Source organism: Schistocerca serialis, chromosome 4 (genome assembly GCF_023864345.2).
Source record: "Schistocerca serialis cubense isolate TAMUIC-IGC-003099 chromosome 4, iqSchSeri2.2, whole genome shotgun sequence".
Lineage (NCBI taxonomy): Eukaryota > Metazoa > Arthropoda > Insecta > Orthoptera > Acrididae > Schistocerca > Schistocerca serialis.
In genome coordinates this window covers 438,537,019-438,557,760 of record NC_064641.1, presented here as the reverse complement: position 1 = coordinate 438,557,760, position 20,742 = coordinate 438,537,019, and the positions used below count along the sequence as shown (strand labels likewise).

The 20,742-nt window shown below is 37.9% G+C and overlaps 1 protein-coding gene across 4 annotated transcripts in view; it reads left to right on the top strand.

The window, feature by feature from the left end:
* The first annotated feature begins 571 nt into the window (after window positions 1–571).
* The window catches only part of LOC126475052 (pseudouridylate synthase TRUB1-like), a 133,544-nt gene continuing 113,373 nt past the window's right edge, over window positions 572–20,742 (top strand). For 2 of the 4 annotated variants that reach the window (XR_007586646.1, XM_050102602.1), the window contains exons 1-3: window positions 12,310–12,513; window positions 12,609–12,775; window positions 17,062–17,142. Coding sequence is in view for 3 of the 4 variants with exons in the window: in XM_050102602.1 (XP_049958559.1) it covers window positions 12,667–12,775; window positions 17,062–17,142 (190 nt within the window). In the remaining variant the exon portion in view is untranslated. Of the gene's footprint in view, window positions 606–12,309; window positions 12,522–12,608; window positions 12,776–17,061; window positions 17,143–20,742 lie in introns of those variants that run through there. The other 2 variants (XM_050102603.1, XM_050102604.1) reach the window with 2 other exon arrangements.

Genomic DNA, 20,742 nt, shown 5'->3' with positions numbered 1-20,742 from the left:
GATCTTGTTGCCTTGATGATTCAGACAGTTCCCGTATGGTTAGTACCACATTTTCCATTATTTTTATATATTTTTTTTATAATGTCAAGTTCTTTTTGAAGTTCGTCATGCACACTGTCTTCTATTCCCGCGTAGCACTTTTCACTCGCGATCTCGCGGCCGTTACACTCTATGTCACATTACACTGTATTTGTAAATCTTCTTGAGCAAAGCAGTGTGAATGGCACCATTTATGTTTAAACATGCATATTCTAATTCCATTTAGCACTGTTTCGTCACAAACAGTACACTTGATTGAAATTAAGTCCTTAAAAACTGCAGAGCGGTTTAAAGTTACGTGTACACTTGCCGCCATCTTACCGCCATCTTATTGTATTCATCAAAATGAAATGAAATAATCGCGTGGCATTGCCGGCCGGAAGGCCCCATCCGAGGAAGTTCGGCTGCCGAGTGCGAGTCTTTATAACAGTCGACGCCACACTAAGCGACTAACGTGCCGGTGATGCAATGACGATGAGGACAATGCAACACCTAGTCTACGAGCAGAGAAAATCTCCAACCCGGCCAGGAATTGAACCCGGACCCGATGCATGGGAGGCAAGCACGTAACCTCTCAACTAAGCAGGCAGGCAGATTTATCACTCATGTGGATAACTTCACATTTTTCACTATTTAGATCCATTTGCCAGGTTGCACACCATACAGATACACTTTCTAAATCGTTTTGCAGTTGATTTTGATCATCTGGTGAGTTTATAAAACAGTAAACGACAGAATAATCTGCAAACAATCTCCTAAATCATTTAACAATACCAGAGAAGGAAAGTTGCTACTCACCACATAGCGGAGATGGTGACTCGCGATAGGCACAACAAAAAGATTCACATAATTGTGGCTTTCAGCCATTAAGGCCTTTGTCAGCAGTAAACATACATACACACACGCACACACACACTCATGCAAACACAATTTGAACACACGTCTGCAGTCTCAGGGAACTGAAACTACACTCCTAAATCATTTATGTATATCAGAAACAGGAGAGGGTCTATAACACTTCCTTTGTGAGTGCTAGATGGTACTTCTGTTATACATGATGGCTTTCTACATCTACATCTATACTCTGCAAACTAGCACAAGTTGTATGGCAGAGGGTACCTCCCATTGCACCAGTTATTATGGTTTCTTCCTGTTCCATTCACATATGGAGCATGGGAAGAACAATTGTTTGAATGCCTCTGCATGTGCACTATTCTAGTCATATCTTCATGACCCCTATGTGAGTGATACATGGAGGGTTGTTATGTTCCTAGAATAACCATTTTATGTCAGTTCTTGAAACTTCATTAATAGCCTTTCTTAGGATAGTTGATGTCTCTCTTCAAGTCTTCCATTTTAGTTCCTTCATTATCTCCGTGACACTCTCCCTAGATTAAACAAATCTGTGACCTTTTGTGCTGGCCTTCTCTGTTTATAATCAGTATCCCCTGTCAGGCCTATCTGGTTTGGGTCTCACACACCTGAGAAGTATTTCAGTACTGGTCACATGAGTGATTTGTAAGCAATCTCCTTTGTAGACTGATTGCACTTCCCCTGTAATCTATCAATAAACCGAAATCTACTACATGCTTTACCCTATGTGATCAATCCATTTCATATCCCTACAAAGTATTACATCCAGGTAATTGAATTAGTTGGGCAATTCCAGCAGTGAGTCATTGCGATTATAGTCATAGGATAATATGGTTTTTCGTTTTTTGAAGTGCAAAATTTTACATTTCTGAACATTTAAAGCAAGTTTCCAATCTCTGCACCACTTTGAAATGTTATCAAGATGTAACTGAATATTTATGTAACTTCTTTCAGACTGTATTTCATTGTAGATAACTGCATTATCTGAAAAAATCCTGATTTTACTATTAATATTGTCTGCAAAGTCATTAATACACAACATGAATAGCAAGGGTTCCAACACACTTTCCAGGGGCACACCTGAAGTTACTTCTAAATCTGAGGGAGACTGTCCATCCAAGATAACATGCTGCATTCTCCCTACCAAAATTCCTCAATCCAGTCACAAATTTCACTTGATACCCAATATGACCGTACTTTTGACAGTAACCGTAGGTGTAATACTGCATCAAATCTTTTTGGAAATCAAGAAATCTATGTGACTGCCTTGATCCAAAGCTTTCACTGTGTCATGTGATAAAACTGCAAGTTGTTTTTCACATGACTGATGTTTTCGAAATCCATGCAGGTTAGTATTGAGGAGGTCATTCTGTTCAAGATACTTCACTATGTTTGACCTCAAAATATGTTCTAAGATTCTACAACAACTTGATGTCAAGGATATTGGATGGTAGTTTTGTGGATCACTTCCACTACCCTTCTTGTAGACGGGTGTGACCTGTGCATTTTCCAGGAACTGGGCATAGTTTTTTTTGTTCCATTGATCTATGAGAGATTATGGTTAGAAGGGGGCTAACTCAGTCACAAATTCAGTATAGAATCTGAGAGGGGCTCCATTGAGGCCTGGAGCTCTGTTCAGTTCTAACGATTTCAGCTGTTTCTCAACACCACTCACACTAATACTTACTTCACTTATCTTTTCAATGGCACAGGAATTAAACTGGCGCAATTCTCCTGGCATTTCCTTTGTAAAGCAACATTTGAAAATGATGTTAAACATTTCAGCTTATGCTTTGCTACCCTCAATTTCAGTTCCTGTTTCATTCACTGGGGAGTGGACACTAACTTCAGTGCCACTAACACCCTTTGCATATGACCAGAATTTCTTTGCATTCTGTGAAAAATCACTTGACAATATTCTACTACAGTAGTCACTTTGTTTTACACCTATTGACACTCTGTCAGTTACTACAGACTGTAACTTTTTTGACAGGAAGTCACAAATCTAGGTCCAAACTGAGACAACACTCCCTAGGCACAAAATTTTTATGATTATATGTTGCTTGTGAGGAACTGTGTAAAAAGCTTTCTGAAAATCTGAAAGTAGGGAATCAATTTGATATCTCTGTTGATAGCACTCATTACTTTGTAGAATAAAGAGCTAGCTGTGTTTAAGGATGATGTTTTCTGAATCTGTTTTTAAGTAAATCATTTTCCATGAAGTAATTCCCAATGTTCAAACACAGCATATGTTCCAAAATCCTTCCTTTATTAGCTGAATTAAGCTTTACAACACTTGAGGACATCTACTTCTAAGTCACTAATGTTGGCAGTTGTTTTTGATTCAGATTGTGGAATATTTACTTCATCTTCTTTGGTGTTTAGTAACTGTGCTTTAATGGCACTATAACATCACCATCACCGTCACCATTGTTATCGCATAGTGAAGATATTGACTGGATCTCGTCACTGGTGTACTTTACACATGACCAGAATATCTTTGAGTTTTCTGCCAGATTTAAAGATAGGGTTTTGCTGTGGCAACTATGAAAAGCATCTCACATTGAAGTTGGTGGTAATTTTGAGCTTCTGTTAAACTTCATGAATCTTGGGGGTTTTGTGATCTTTAGAATTTGGCAAGCTTTTTTTGTTTCTTCTGCAATAATGTTTGTCTTATTTTGTGTACCATGAGGGACCAGTACCATCTCTTATTGAAATATTTGGTATGTATCTCTCAATAACTGTTGATACTATTCCTCTGAATTTGAACCACATCTGGTCTATGCTTATATAGTCAGATTGTAATGAATGGAGACTGTCTCTTAGGAAGGCATCAACTGAATTTTTATCTGCTTTTTTAAATATGAGTAGATGTATTTTACATTTATTTTTTATGGGTTTGGATGTTAGCAGTATTCATTCTCACTACAACAACCTAGTGGCTACTAACTTCTGTATCTGTCATGATGATCCTGTTTGCTCAGAATTATTTGTTGCTAAAATGTCAAATACATTTTTGCAACCATTTACACTTAATTTTTCAATGTCAGTAAACTTCACGAACAGCACTTTCAGCAATTCATTTTGCCATCTTACCATCTGATGTTGCATAACCATGATGGACCAACAGAGATTTACAATTCATGTGGACTCCTGCACTAATAGTTCAAAATAATTTTCTGAGAAAGTATTCAGAAGCATTCAGTTAGATTTTGGACAATGCCGTATGCCTACCGTTGACATTAAACATGTATTTTTGTGAACACATTGAAGGTATATTGAAGTCTTCACCAACTATAACTGTATGTGTGTGGTACCTATTTGAAATAAGACTCAAGTTTTCTGTGAACTGTTCAGCAACTAGAATGAGATTTTCACTCTGCAGCAGATTGTGCACTGATATGAAACTTCCTGTCAGATTAAAACTGTGCACCAGACTGAGACTCGAACTCGGGACCTATTGCCTTTCGCGGGCAAGTGCTCTACCATCTGAACTACCCAAGCATGACTCACACCCCATCCTCACAGCTTTACTTCTGCCAGTATCTCGTCTCCTACCTTCCAAACTTTACAGAAGCTCTCCTGCAAACCTTGCAGGACTAGCACTCCTGAAAGAAAGGATATTGCGGAGACATGGCTTAGCCACAGCCTGGGGGATGTTTCCAGAATGAGATTTTCACTCTGCAGGTGAGTGTGCACTGATACGAAACTTCCTGGCAGATTAAAACTGTATACCAAACTGGTCTTCAGCAACTGTTACGCTTTGAGTTGGGGGCTCAGTAAAAGGAAGCAGTTATTAAGTTATTCCAGTTGTCAAGTATAATCTATACCAACAGTGACTTACAGGAACTATCTACTTCAGTTTCGCTGCAAGGTATACCACTTTTGACAGCAATAAACCCTCCACCACCAACTGTATTAATCTATCCTTTCTGTACATGGTTAGGTCCTTTGTAAAAAAAATTCGGCTGGACTTATTTTTGGCTTTAGCTAGATTTCCGTACCTATAATGATTTGAGTTTCAGTGCTTTCTGTTATGCTTGAAGCTGGCACTTTCCAAATACACCTATGACAATTTACAACTACAGTACCAATTGTTGCTGGGTCTACTTTCTGTGTTTGACCTGCACGCTTTTAGACTGATCCCTTTCTGTAGTTTTCCACTAATCTAAAAACCCTCCAGTCCTCTCTACACAGCCCTCACTACCAATGTAGACACATCCTTTTTGTAGTAGAGCCCACATGTATTAGGTGGACCCTGGGAACCCATCACTCTATGGTGGAAGTTGAGGAATCTGCAACATACGTGGTCAAAGAACCACTTGAGACTCCGATTCAGACCCTCCACTTGGCTCTGTACCAAACAACCACCTTCAGTTCTGTTGATGATGCTACAGATTGATGAGGTGTCAACTTCAGTGCAGGCAGTACCAGAGGTGGCCACAGTAGTGGACAGATTGAGGGACATGTGGTTCATGCTGGATCAGATTCTCACATCCAGCTCCCCACAGTGATGCCCATTCGCAACAACCTCAAGCTGTGCGACTGAAGCTAACATTGCCTTCATCTTGCAAGCAAGGCTGGCAGTCTTTATCACTTCAGCTAGCTGTCCAAAACCAGAGAGAATCTCTTCCAATACAAAGTGACATACATTATCAGTACTGACATGAGCCACCACCTGCTGCTGGCTGCACCCTATGCTCTTCATGGCAGCCTGAAGCAGCTTTTCCACTTCTGGAATGAATCCTTCCAGTACGCACATAGAGTGTACACTGGTTTCCGGACCCTCATAGGTAGCTGAATCCGTAAGGTGCCACATTATACACCTACATCTTAATAACAACCAGTAATCCCATCCTCTGTGATTGCCCTAACCTTGCAGGCTGGAGGCTTTCTTTGGAGCAAGGCAAGCAGCTGCATTTGTCTCAGGGTGTTTGTCAGCCACAGATAGCACTCAAAACCTGTTGATCAGATGACCCCAGGAGGCTCTCTTATCAGCCACCCAGAAAGTCTCTCACTGTGTGCCACATCGTGGGACAACCTCTCACTTGACCACAGGTGAGGGGCAACATCAGTACAGGCAGTACCCGAGGTGGCCACAGTAGTGGATCGATTGGGGGACATGTGGGTCATGCAGGACATCCCTCGGATCCCCACATCCAGCCCCCAACAGTGATGCCCATTGGCAACAACCTCATGCTGTATGATTGAAGCCAACACTGCCTGGAGCTGTGAGTGAAGAGTCAACACCTCAGATCGCATCTGCACAGCAATCACTTTTCCTATCCGTATTGAAGATGGTGGAATAAAGTCTAGACAGTAACCACACAGATAATTGAATATAAGTTGCTCCAGTTTGAAGTTCATAAAAATAATTCACAAACAAATGGTCTACTCATCTGATCTGCTACGGGAAGCTGTCTCACTGATGATCTCACTGACACTGAGTTGTTCTAACCAAAACAAACAAACAAAAGCATGTACAATAAGAGGGACAATACAAGCATTGATACAAGTAGTGGTACTTTATGTTGCACTGCTATTAAAATGAAAAGCTGTGCCTAGTAAGCATGCAAGAAACTTAACAATTTGTCCTAGAAACCACTCAGGTATTTGGAAATAAGTCACTCTTGTTTGAAGCTCATAAAAATAATTCACAAATGAATGGAGTACTTGCCTGTTCAGCTGGGGGAATGAAAGGTGCTTCTTCACTGACAGTTTGACAGACACTGAGCTGTTCTAACCAAAATCAACAAACAAACAAAAGCCTGTAGTCATACAAGCGTCAATCCAAACAATGACACAAGTGGCACTACTTTCTGCTACATTGCTATTGAAACAATAGACTGTGCCTAGTAGGCACTCAGACATCCAAGAAATTTAAACAGTTATACTAGTGACCACTCAGCTAATATGAAAACAAAACCCAAAATTTGAGAAGGGCAACCACTCGCCTGTAGATGAAAGAGTGGTAGTGCACAGACACAAGTAATGCACTAGCTTTTAAAAATCATCTATTCCTCCAGTGTATATGTGAACACTGTACCTCTGACTTTTTCCATGTGCATATGTATCTCCATCTATCTGTAAATGAGACAGAGGCAAGGAGAGAGAGAGAGAGAGAGAGAGAGAGAGAGAGGGTGAGAATGAACAGAAAGGGGAAATGAAGAAAAACCAAATAGAGAATATAGTGAAAGGAGAATTATATGACATAAAAAAAGGAAAAGATTAGGAAATTTGAAGTGAAAAATGAATCAGATAGAATGCTTAAAATAATTTGTTCACGGAAGGTGAAGAAAGACAAATTACAACATGAAGTAGGAAAGGTAATTTTAGAGAGGTTACTGACTTAATCTGCCATGATCATCAAATAAAGCAGGAAAACAAATAGTTGGACTAACTTAGTACAGTAAGGAAAAGTGGAAAACTTGGAAATGTTTTAAAAGATAAACGTATGTTGTGATGATCACATGACTGATGTGGTCTTTTTGATTTGAAACAGAATTTTGGTTTCGAAAGCTTTGTTATTTTTGTTGATGAATGTGTAATTTCTTTTAGCATCCAGCTAAAGAATTTTTCAGCATTTGTCCACATTTTCTAAAAGCGCTTCAAAGACCTAATATATTGATAACATTGCAGTACTTCTTATAAATACCAAAATTTTCAGCATGCAAGTGTGTCTGATTACTGAGGAATATAGTGAGGGATATTACTGAATTGTTTGAGCTTACACTGAGGTGACAAAAGTCATGGGATAGTGATGTGCACATGTATAGATGTCGATAGTACGCAAGGTATAAAAGGGCAGTGCATTGGCAGAGCTGCCATTTATACTCAGGTGATTCATAGAAAAGGTTTCTGATCAGACTGTGGCCACACGTGGGAATTAACAGACTTCAAACATGGAATGGTTGTTGGAGATAGACACACGGGATATTCCATTACAGAAATTATCAGGGTGTTTAACATTCTGAGACCCACAGCATTAATAGTGTGCCGAGAATACAAATTTTCAGGCACTGCCTCTCAACACGGACAATGCAGTGGCTGATGGCCTTCATTTAATGACGGAGACCAACAGCATTTGCGTAGAGTTTTCAGTTCTACCAGACAAGCAATAGTGCTTGATATAACTGCAGATATCAATGTGGGACATGTAACAAAAGTATCTGTTACAACATTGTGTCAGCATTTGGCATTAATGGTCTACGGCAGCAGACAAATGACATGGGTGCCTTTGCTAACCGTATGACATCGCCTAGAGTGCCTCTCCTGGGCTTGTGACCATATTGATTGGACCCTAGACAATTGAAAAAGTGTGGCCTGGTCAGATGACCCCTGATTTCAGTTGGTAAGAGCTGATGATAGGGTTTAAGTGTGGTGCAGACCCCACGAAGCCATAGACCCAAGTTGTCAACAAAGCACTGTGCAAGCTGGTGGCAGCTCATGATGGTGTGGGCTGTGGAAGGGATTGGGGCCTTTGGTCCATCTTAACCAATCATTGACTGGAAATGCTTATGTTTGACTGCCTGGAGACTATTTGTAGCCATTGATGGATTTTGTGTTCCCAGACAACAATGGAATTTTTATGGATGACAATGCTCCTTGCCACCTGGTGACAATTGTTCCTCATAGGTTTGATGAACATTCTGGACAATTTGAGTGAATGATATGGGCACCCATAACACATTTATGGGACATAATCGAAAGTTTAGTTTGTACACAAAATCCTGCACTGGGAACACTTTTGCAATTATGGACAGCTGTAGAGGCAGCATGGCTCAATGCTCCTGCAGAGGACCTCCAACCAGCTGTTGAGTCTGTGCCACATCAAACTGCTGCACTACACTGAGCAAAATAAGGTCCTACAGGATAGTGGGAGGTATCCAATGACTTTTTGTCACCTCAGTATGATGTGAGTACATCAGGCATTCAAATAGTGACCACTTTGTTGCCTCCTCCTCACTCATTTTTTTAAGCTTTTTATTCAGTGTCTTCTCAAAATAAATGTTGTAAAATTTTCTATGTCTCATATTAATAGCTTTTTTATAAGAAAAGATAGTATTTTTCATGCATTTAGTAAGAAATAAGATACACATAATTCATAAAAATCATTGATTACAGGCAAAAGTATCTGAAGTTAACTTTGATGTTGCCAGTGCACAGAATCAAATTTGAAATATAATTTGTCCTTTGTTCTATTTTGAGGATTTTATCATTATTTATTTTAATGCTTTGGAAAATGCCTTGAGAATTTAACTAGCAGCTTTTGAGAAGTTTTTGGTATTCATTGGGACATTGTATGTCTGCATGTTGAAGATAGTGTATGACTTATAAGTATCTTTTTCTAACCATACCTGTACCTATGTAAGCATCCTACATAATGTGATGTGATGGGAATGCCCAGATGTAACTGATACTGTACAGACAGGAGCTGTTTCAGATGTAGGAGGGGTGATAATAGACTGAAAAAGAAATTTTCAGTAAATTTTTTGCTCAAGCCCCTAAATTTCCTCAATTTCTGTCATCTCAGAAAGACATGAAGATCTGTTTAAAAACAATGATACTAATCTTTGCAGCCTTAAGTGCTAAATTTGAATAAAGGCTACTAACACAATAAACATTAAATTAATGTCTAATGATAACTGCTAAGCTCTGGGTTTGTGTCTGTCTGGCATAGGGTTTTAATATCTCACAAAGTTTCAGTGTCACACACAGTTTATGTATAGTGAAAGATTCACTGTGTAAAGTATTCCTATGCCGTAGCTTACCCATTCTTCATGATTTTTGTTCAGTAAAGGACATAGAAGAGCACTGCGTAATTTGGATACATGAGAAAGTGTTACTGACAAGCTGCTACTTCAAGTCAAGCAAAGAGATAGGCTTGGGTGGTTACACTGATGAAATATTTCCTGGAGAATCAAAGATCTGCTCTAAAGTCTCAGTTGGGCCTAGAATTTCAGTCTGGCAGAAATTTTCATTACCCTCTACTCATTACAACAGACTGAAAGATTTATTCCAGTTTTGATTTTTGGTATTATGATATATTATGTCCATTTGATAATTCAATCAGCAGAGGAAATTTTGGCAAGTAGGAGGAACCACTGAGTCAGGCCAAGAGGCATGTTTGGATAGCTTCACAGTAAGCAGTTACTTGGAAAACAATGACACTGGTTTGAGTCCTGGTTTTGGCATCGATTTTCAGTTATCACTTTGGATACTTGCTAAAGAAACAAGTTCTAGCTTCACTAAATATTTATTCAGGGAGTAAAGATAAAGTGTGCTGCAGTAGGAACCATCAGAATTAATTATTGTCCATAGAATACTAAACTACACCACAGTTAAATCATTTGATCGCTGAATATGTTAACTGCCACTGTCTCTCATTGTATGATCCATAATGTGTTAGTAACTTATTGTCTTGTGCCCTTATTTTGTACATCATACACTGTAGTTTTTAGAATTATTCTTCATGTTTTTCTTTAATATTACTTTCTTTCATGTTGAGTAGGCCTATAGTTATGAGTGGCGATCTTGATCACAGTGCTGCATAGATGGTTTTTATTCTCCACCTGCAATCAGTAGTCACCAGATATGCCACACAAGTTTACTATCTCTCTCAGATATGTCTTTTACAATCTATTTTCCTTTTAAACATTTAACTTTGTTTCAGTATATCATTTCACATATTTGGAGCAAACTACCATCTGTGCGTAGGTACAGTCCCAAATCTGTCTTCTTAAATATTATGAAAGAATGATCAACTTAGATAACGAATATGGGAGGTATTTCTCCAAAGAAACAAGTCAAAATTTGCCTCAATTTTGATAAAGTAGTAATTTGTACATTAGCATGTCATCTCCCATTAATTTACAGTGCAAATGAATTGTTCTGTGACTAATATAGATTTGTACTGTACTGAAATGAAACAGTTGCATCCGCCCTTTCATAACATTTGGTCTATTAAAAAACTGCCAGCCTTTGCATTATTATATGTGCTCATGGTTTTTGTTTATTTTGCATTTGCTGTGACTTTCACTTTCCTTTAGGTAGGCTACATATAAACATCATCATCATATTTTCTAGATGTACAATAAATTTTTACTTGACGGTAACTACTAAAAAAAGAAAAAATAAGATAGTGCACAGTGTCAGTTGAGCTGTATCAGCTGCACGCTGGCCATGAAAGGGCTTCTAGGGGCAACAAAAACTTGATTTTCTATATTTCACATAATTATCGGCCGAATTTAAAAATAAAAAATGCTGTCATCTATTCATTAAGAGGTATACTCTTATGTCAAAAGTTTTTCACAGTAAGGCAAGCGATAGAAACTGTGCCAAGTCTTGAAGAAGTGCATTTCACGGCGCCCAAATTATGCAGAGTATATCGTCTAGTGTTTGAGAATGAGGACACTTTCGCAACTTTCAACAAACTTAAGACATAATGTCAAACTTTTTCTCGCTGACATCCCCCCCCCCCCCCCCCCCCTCCGCAAAAAAGAACCCTCTCTAACTACATTTTCGCTGTTCACGCAGTAAAACTGCCACATAAAGCACGAAGTTGTGTAATTTATTACTGCCTTACTACTAACTGTGGCCGTGACATATTTTGCATACGGTATCTACATATACAACTGAATGTACCTGCAGAATTATAATACCATTGTACAACACATAGTTTGAGACACGTGACGTTTTATGCACAGTGCCTTACTACTAACTGTGGCCGTGACATATTTTGCATACGGTATCTACATATACAACTGAATGTACCTGCAGGATTATAATACCATTGTACAACACATAGTTTGAGACATGTGACGTTTTATGCACAGTTGTTGAAAGAACCAGCAATGGGTTTATGGTAGGCTTAATTCCAGTTTGCAAGAAAAGTTCAGATGAGTTCCTATTCGCGAGAGAATAGTAAAAGGAAGGTCATCGTCACCATGATGATGAAGAGTTATGAGAGACCGAAGTACTCCCCTGTTACGGTAATGGTGCCAAATGCCCAAACATGACTTTCATCTGCCCGGAGGCGTCTGAGGTGGCATCACATGGCACCGGACCTCCCTGATCTACAATGAATTGATATTTTATTATATACTTCTTTGTAAATGTAAAACATGGGTTGAGAATAACGTATGTTTGTATATATATATTTTATGTTATGGAATGGTTATGGAGTTTACTCGCATGGTATTTCACAACAGATTCGTTTAGCATCAATTAGTTTAAGTAGAGTTCTTTCTCTAGTTGAAATTAATTAATAATAAGGTTTTCGGCAACGTTTTTTTCTATTGCTTTCAATCTCTAAGAGATGGCGTTGTCAACGTCAAAATATGTACCTTCCGCTGTACCGTGCGGGCAGGACTGAGGACACTGCTTTGCCGGGTAGATTAAACGGAGAACTGTGTATATAGCGTAAGGAAGATGTGAAGCAGACAGTAGTTTAACGCTGCTGTGTCCGTACAAATAACATGCCCAAACAGATTTAATAGTCACAGAGAGAGACAACGAAAGGCATTCACAATTTCTCTGAGATTTTTCATCGTCAAATATTATGTACAACATTGTCTCAATCACAAGTTGATGCAGTCACCGGTGTGTTGGTACTAAAAGTAGATATGCTTCTATAAATGTAGTGAAACTTCATTTGTTGTATTAAACTGAAATCTCCAACTACATCGATGTTGCAGTGCTTCGCCTGTGTGTCCAAGGGTTTAGTTTTCGTGTGAAACGTCGACAGTAGCTAACATGTATGACTTGTACAAGATTTTGAATAGGGGGATATTTGCAGTTAATAAAATAAAATATTTCACTTCAGCAGAAGTTGTTGAACAGCTAAAGGAGACCATACGTAGGGGTACGTAACCTAATCTTGTATTTTGTGTACGCTTCTAGTTCGCATAAGTCAACAATCGCATTTCTCTGTAGGACCCTCTTTACTTGTGTGACAGTACAACGAATTGTTGCACTAAACGACAGTCAGTTCTTTAAATTTCCATCGTTTATATTCACGATGTCCATTTCGAAGTAGATAGTGTCATTTGCAGATAAGGTTAAGGTCGTGTATGCCGTATGTATGCCTGACTAATTGGATTACACGTCTGTAGATACAATATGTAAGCCTAACTACTCATTGGAGCATCCGAAAATTTGTGGTAAAAACATCCAGTCCAACAATATTGAAAGAAACAAGCAAACAAAAACTTATTATAGACTGGAGAAAATTATGAATCTGAATAAACACTCAATACAGTGTTGCTTATGTAGATAGCTTATGCCTATCAAAACATAACAGAAATGAAAAATAATGTAGATCTGAGAAAGAGGCAAACACAAATAGAACTGTCAGGTGTAGAGCTTACAGACTTGAATGTTTATATAACAGCAGCTTGCATCCTTTACAAAAATCTAGCATTGCTAACTGAAAAATTAAGTAGAAGAAAATGTTAGTGTTTTAATATGTGGCGATCTTAACATAAATTTTCTGTCAGACATTTAAGCTTCGAATATTTTATGCACAGCTACAGCCTTGACTGATGGTTGAATCTCCAACTAGAGTAACAAACTATAGTATTAGCTGTCTGGACCAAGTAGCCAATAACATCAGTTGCACAGTATTCTCTTTACATTTAGGATTCTCAGAACATAATACATTAATAATTCAGGTTAAGTTTCCACTGAACAAGCCTCAACCTAAAAAGTTGTATGGAGGAGAAAGTTCAATAAAAATAATATGCACAGTTTCCTCTCTCATATGCAAAAAGAAAACATTTTCTACTACCTGTCACTTACCGTTACAAACAAAAAACATAAACAGGGACACAAAACCCTCAAACCGTATCACCTCAGGAATAAGATCAACTCAGAGGAAAAGAGAACATCCCTCTATTAGCAAAACAGAACAACGTGATAGTGAAGAATTTAAGAAATACTTTATTTCATATAAAAAGATATGTAGAAATGCAGTTAGTGCAGCCAAAAAGCTATGAAATGGTAACCACATCAAACAATCGATTCACAAAAACAGTTGAAAACCTGCACCTCAGAAATAATCATCTCCTAAAATCAGAACCAAATTTATGCCCCGACTGACTATTCGTAATGCCAGCATGAGAAACTGGGATAGAAAAAGTAATTCATTGCAAAATAAAGAAAAAAAGTTCATTTGCTGGCCAAGAACAAATCCTGTACTTTCTCCTGCATAATTGGTGTAACATTATCAATGAACCATTGGTTTACATAGTAAACTCCTCATTCCTGAATGGTATATTTCTTAGTAAGCACAAAATTGCAAAAATCATACCTGTTCATAAAAAGGGAAGGAAAGAAGATCGTATCAACTACTGACCTACTGCAGTGCTCTCATTGTTTGATGAAGTATTTGAATATATGATGGCCATCTGACTTAATTTGCTTCTAAGCAAAACAAAAATCTTGTCACCTGCTCAGTTTGGTTAGTAGGTTGGTTTAAAAAAGGGGGGGGGGGGAGACCAGACTGCTTGGTCATCGGTCCCCAAAGAAAACTACTGCTGATGTAAAACATGAACTGTTAGGTCTTACTCTGGAGCTCATCAACAGAAGACTGCCGGCCATAGATATATTTCTAGACGCTAGACGTCACGAAGGCTTTCGACATGGTTAATCATAGCATACTGCTGCAAAAGATGTGTTCTTATGGAATAAGAGGAACCACCTATTATTGGTTTACAAACTACAGCAGTATGTTGAATTAAATAAAATCAACCACTCAGGATCAGCTAGTGCAGCACATTCTTCCACACACCATAAAGCAAGGTGTTCCCCAGGCATAGTCTTGGGCCCCTTTGTGTTTTTAATTTACATAAATGATATTCCACATAGCCTATCAGACACAAAAACTCTTCTGCTCGCCAATGAAACCAATGTTCTAATATCTGCTACAGAATAAATTCCCCGGTCTGCTGTACATGGAACCACATGTCAATTAAACCCATGGGTTAACAAAAGCAGGCTGCATCTTAAGTAAACGAGACGGTCGGACTGCCCAAAATAGACATCCACTGGTGCCAACTGTATCAGTGGGCAATGACAGCATTGAATTTGGCAGTGAAACTAAATTCTTGGGGGTTTCCGTAACTGACACTCTTACTTGGAAAAAACACATTAGGTTTAACTAGCAAGGAACTCAGTGAAGTATGTTTTATGATCAGATCAATAAGGAATGTTTTAAAAATGAGTACACTGATATCAGTGTATTATACTCTTTCCCATTTGATACTTAACTTTGGAATTATTTTTTGGGGTCAAAATTCGAATCAGTTAAGTTATTAAACTTGAAAGCGGTCAGAACAATTTTTTTTCAAACAGCAAAGAGAAACAAGTAAACTATCTTTTAAGAAGCTGAATATATTTCCCCTTCCATTCCGCTACATATTTAAAAAAAAAAAATTACAAGAAATGAAGGAAGATTGGGTTTAACATCCTGCCGACATTGAGGTCATTAGAGACGGAGCACAAGCTTGGTTTGTGTCAAGGATGGGGAAAGAAACTGGCTGTGCCCTTTCAAAGGAACCATCCTGGTATTTGCTTGGATGGCTGGAAGCGGGTCTGAACCATCGTCATCGTGAATGAGAGTCCAGTGTACTGACCACTGTGCCACCTCGGTCGGTAGAAACATTACATTTCACTATGAAAAACATTAACAAACTTCACAGATATATGGATTGCCACCATCCTGACATGAGACCAAAAGCCTCTTTAACAATAACTCCCCACTAATGAAACCTTTACAATAATGGTGTTAAATATATGAGAATAAAATTATATAATCACTTTCCAGCAGAAAAAAATTTAGGTGGTAAGTAAATTTAAAATGAATGTGTAATCTCTCTTAATAAAACACTGTTTTTACACCATCCAGTAATATTTGGAATCTGACCTGTCCTTAAATAAAACAAACACATTAACCACCCAAGCTATTGTCATGCACATGTGCTATCAGCTATGAATTAAAAATGTTAGTAGTTGAGTATTTTAAGTCATCTTTCCCATTTGTGCAGCACATAAGAAAATAAAATGATAAACTGTATGAAGTTGTAGCTATTAGAACCTGTGCTATATAGATAAAAATAACACTATCAATATTATAATGTTCCTATCTGCTGTTTGTAGACGGTCTTTAGTAAAATTTTGTGAAAATGCTGTATGATATTCATGTTGTGATCTGTATTTTTGTATTGTCTTGTATCATTTAATAATATGTATTTTGTATTGACTTATCCTGAATCAATTGTACAAGCTATGTACTGATTTGATCCACAGGACAAATAATGAATTAAAAAAAAAAAAACCACTATTACAGGCTGGAGAATATTATTAATCTGAATAAACACTGACTACAGTATTGTCTATTAAGCCAGCATAGTAAAACAGTTTGTGACAACTTGATTTTTGCACACAATTACCTTCATAATTTGGATGATTAATGAGACACTAAATCATTTACAATGTGGAAGACCATATTGTACCCCAAGCCCATTGTAACTCCCATCACATCTGCACCTGCTATGTGAGAACAGGTTATGGACTCTCTGGAACATTCTGTGTTGTCTCGCACCCCAAGTCTAGCAGCAGCCACACTAAGGAATTACCATCCAATGCCGCTGTTAATACCACAGCACAGCAGTATGGCTGCCAAGTTCTGTAATCATTGTCTAGGGTGTGCTATCGCATCTGCTCATGTGAGGTCCTCATTTAAGAGAATGGACACACTATTGTGTTCTTCATCAGAGACATTGTGACAACTTTTGGAAAACTGTGTGTGTGTTAATAATGCATCAACTGATTTTCGAGTAGGTCTTAACATAGCTGAACATAAATTTTTATTCATGCTACAATCTGCGCTTAAGAAGCTTTGTTACATACTTCACTTGTGATATGGTGGAAGAAAGAATCAAGAGCTGCAGTTTTAGCAGTTGTAACTGTGTTAACAGTTATTAAGTGTCTTCTGTTGCGTAAGAGAGGCACATCCTGCATATGCACTACCTTTTTGCAATGCAAGTCCATGTCTTTTGGGAATGTAATAAACTAACTTTCTAGATAACTTCTAAATAAACACTTTATTTGTTAATGATGGTGACTATAAAATGCATTTTTTTTTTTCAGGTGTTCATGAAAGATATTTGCCAGACCCATTCAAAGTAGGTCATGGTGGTACTTTAGATGATACAGCAACCGGAGTTCTAGGTAACACTTTCTTGAATGTGGCACAGTCTGCCTGGAAAGTCCTGCATATTTTTCAATCAGTTTATTTTCTTTGAATTGACTAACTAAAATATGTAACAACTTCAGTTCCTTCTTCTTTGTTTCCCATCTTTCCAGTACTCAGTCATTTTCTCACCAATTTATCTTTTTCTTTATTCTGACCGCTCCAATTTCTTATTTCGCCTTCCTTGAAAGGCTTGTAATTTTTATATATATATATATATATATATATATATATATATATATATATATATATATATATATAGTTATAATGGAGGGAAACATTCCACGTAGGAAATATATATCTAAAAACAAAGATGATGTGACTTACCAAATGAAAGTGCTGGCAGGTCGACAGACACACAAACAAACACAAACATACACACAAAATTCAAGCTTTCGCAACAAACTGTTGCCTCATCAGGAAAGAGGGAAGGAGAGGGAAAGACGAAAGGATGTGGGTTTTAAGGGAGAGGGTAAGGAGTCATTCCAATCCCGGGAGCGGAAAGACTTACCTTAGGGGGAAAAAAGGACGGGTATACACTCGCACACACACACATATCCATCCACACATATACAGACACAAGCAGACATATTTAAAGACCATGTCTGCTTGTGTCTGTATATGTGTGGATGGATATGTGTGTGTGTGCGAGTGTATACCCGTCCTTTTTTCCCCCTAAGGTAAGTCTTTCCGCTCCCGGGATTGGAATGACTCCTTACCCTCTCCCTTAAAACCCACATCCTTTCGTCTTTCCCTCTCCTTCCCTCTTTCCTGATGAGGCAACAGTTTGTTGCGAAAGCTTGAATTTTGTGTGTATGTTTGTGTTTGTTTGTGTGTCTGTCGACCTGCCAGCACTTTCATTTGGTAAGTCACATCATCTTTGTTTTTTATATATATATATATATATATATATATATATATATATATATATATATATATATATATATATATATATATATATATATATATATATATATATATAAAAATTACAAGTATATATATATATAGTATCCAAAGGAAAAATAACCTTTACTTTGCCATTACTTGTCACATTTTAGCTAAATTTTTGTAAATCTCCTCATTCCATCTTGTTTGCCAACCATCTGTGGTTTGCATTGTGTGCATTATTTTTCTAGTAAATAATACATTTTAAAAAAATTCTGGGGGTTTCATTTGTGACTCTCAAAGAAACATACCTCCTAAATTCAAGTCAATAATTTATTTTCCTATGCCAGACACAATTTTCCAGTTATAGGCAATTTTTTTTCTCCCCCCCCCCCCCCCCCACCCCCCTTACTGTGTGTATTTATATAGACAAAACAAACAAGTATCACCATTCTATCCACTTACATAATGATGTTGAAACCATTCCTGCAGTGTATAAACAAAAACATATGCAGACTTATACATTATCATTTGCTGTGTGAAATTACATATTTGAAAGCAAAAAATATATATATACAGGGTGAGTCGCGTAAGATGTAACACCCCCTCTATTGCAGGGGCGATTGCACATATCGGCATGCGGTTTTCGGCGAATCATAGCGGACTATGGGGCACATACATTGGTATGTGCACAATAATCACGACATTTATATTGACCGAGATAATCAGGCAAGTGCATGTTTTGTAAATGGGACATTGTACTTTTTTTTTACCATCATTCGAATGCTCTGGAAAAGACGCGTATAGTGATGTAACGCATGTTGCTATTGTGATCCAAACTTTGCTTAAACGAGGGTGGATGAGGATTTACCTACGTAGCGTAGGCCGTGCATGCTGCATAGAGCACGGCAACTCGGCCTGCGGGTTGTGCGAGGCGTGTTTACAGTCTGCAGCCGCTTCCGACCGTCTCGACCTTCAATCGTACAATATTTCCCAGCGTCTTTTAAGTGAAGTTTGAATCCCAATAGCAACATCCGTTACAGCACTATACGCATCTTTTCCAGAACGTTTGAATGATGGTAAAAAAAGTATAGTGTCCTGTTTGAAAAGCATGTACTTGCCTCATTATCTCAGTCAGTATAAACGTTGTGATTATTGTGCATGTACCAACAGAATAATGGGGGTGTTACATCTTAAGCGACTCACCCTGTACATATAATTGTATTTTCTCAGAGACAGCTCATTTTATTCTCATGTGAACAATTTTGCACTCTCAAATAATGTTTCAGCACTAGTCGGTTAGCATTGCAGGCATCCATTTCCTTTCACAGTGCTTTTCCAAGAACGTTATTTCTTGATGGAACCTTTCAAAATGTTCACCAGGAACATCACTCCATCTCTCAGGAAGATAAGTCTTGGTGTCAATCTAGAAAATGCACTTTTAAAAACATGTTGCATCCAAAATCCCTACACGCATTTATTGTTTCTTGTACGAGTTCTTCATAGTTGATAGCTCTTTTTCTTCCCTGAAAGTTTTGTGCTACATTTGTGAAACATGACCATGCTTTTTTCTCGTGGTCCAAAGCATTCTTCAGAATGTGAGTTTTTTTTTAAGTTCTATAATTTGGGGGTCTACAAACATGCCTTCCTTTATTTTTGATGAAGAAAGACAAGGAAACGTTTTTGAAAGGTACATAAACCCTTTTTGTAGATTGATTCATGGCTTTTGCAGATTATTAGCTGTGTGAAATTACATATTTGAAATCCAAAAAAATATATACAAAATCGTATTTTCTCGGAGAAAGCTCATTTTATTCTCATGTGAACAATTTTGCACTCTCAAATAATCCTTCCAGCACTAGTTGGTTAGCATTGCAGGCATCCATTTCCCTTCACAATGCTTTTCCAAGAACGTTATTTCTTGATGGAATCTTTCAAAATGTTCACCAGGAATATCACTACATCTCTTCTGCCCAGTACCCTCATACATATACTGGACAAACAGGTCACGAGATTAAAATGCGGTTTCAGGAACACCTTCTCACTAAAATGGGCATTGTAAAGAATAACTCTTCTTTTGCCGAACATCTTAGAGCTAGTGAATTTGTAGTGGGGATTACTGTTCATGACTATCCCACCCACAATGAAAATACCCGCATTTCATGTAGCCTTGGTGCACACCCATTATCATGGTAACTGTTTTCAACTCATCACACATTTTCCACTTATGTTCTTCATACTTAATAAATTGCAACATATTTTCCAAAACGTCATAAGAAACGTTACCATAGTAGCGTACACAGCTGGAACAGAATGCATTGTGTTTCCATTGTGGAGGAGAACTCACTTGAGACTGAATTTGGAAGCCTCTATGAAAAGTCTCCACTTCTGTGTCTCCTATTTGAATTTCAAAGCACTCATGAGACCACAAACATCATTGTAGTATGTCATCATGTCAGTTTGTTGCTTTGTCCAAACTCCATTATTTTTGTGTCTGATGCTAATAGATTACATTCTTGCAACCTTAAACCTCAAAGGCAGTGGTGTTGAAATCTATTCTGTCTGTAATTGAATCCAGTTCCAGTTCATGCACAATGAGCTACCAGTGAAAGACTTTTTTCCAACTCAGGAGTCTATAGACTCACTTCTGCCCAATACCTTCATACATATACTGGACCTACGTGTGGTACCCA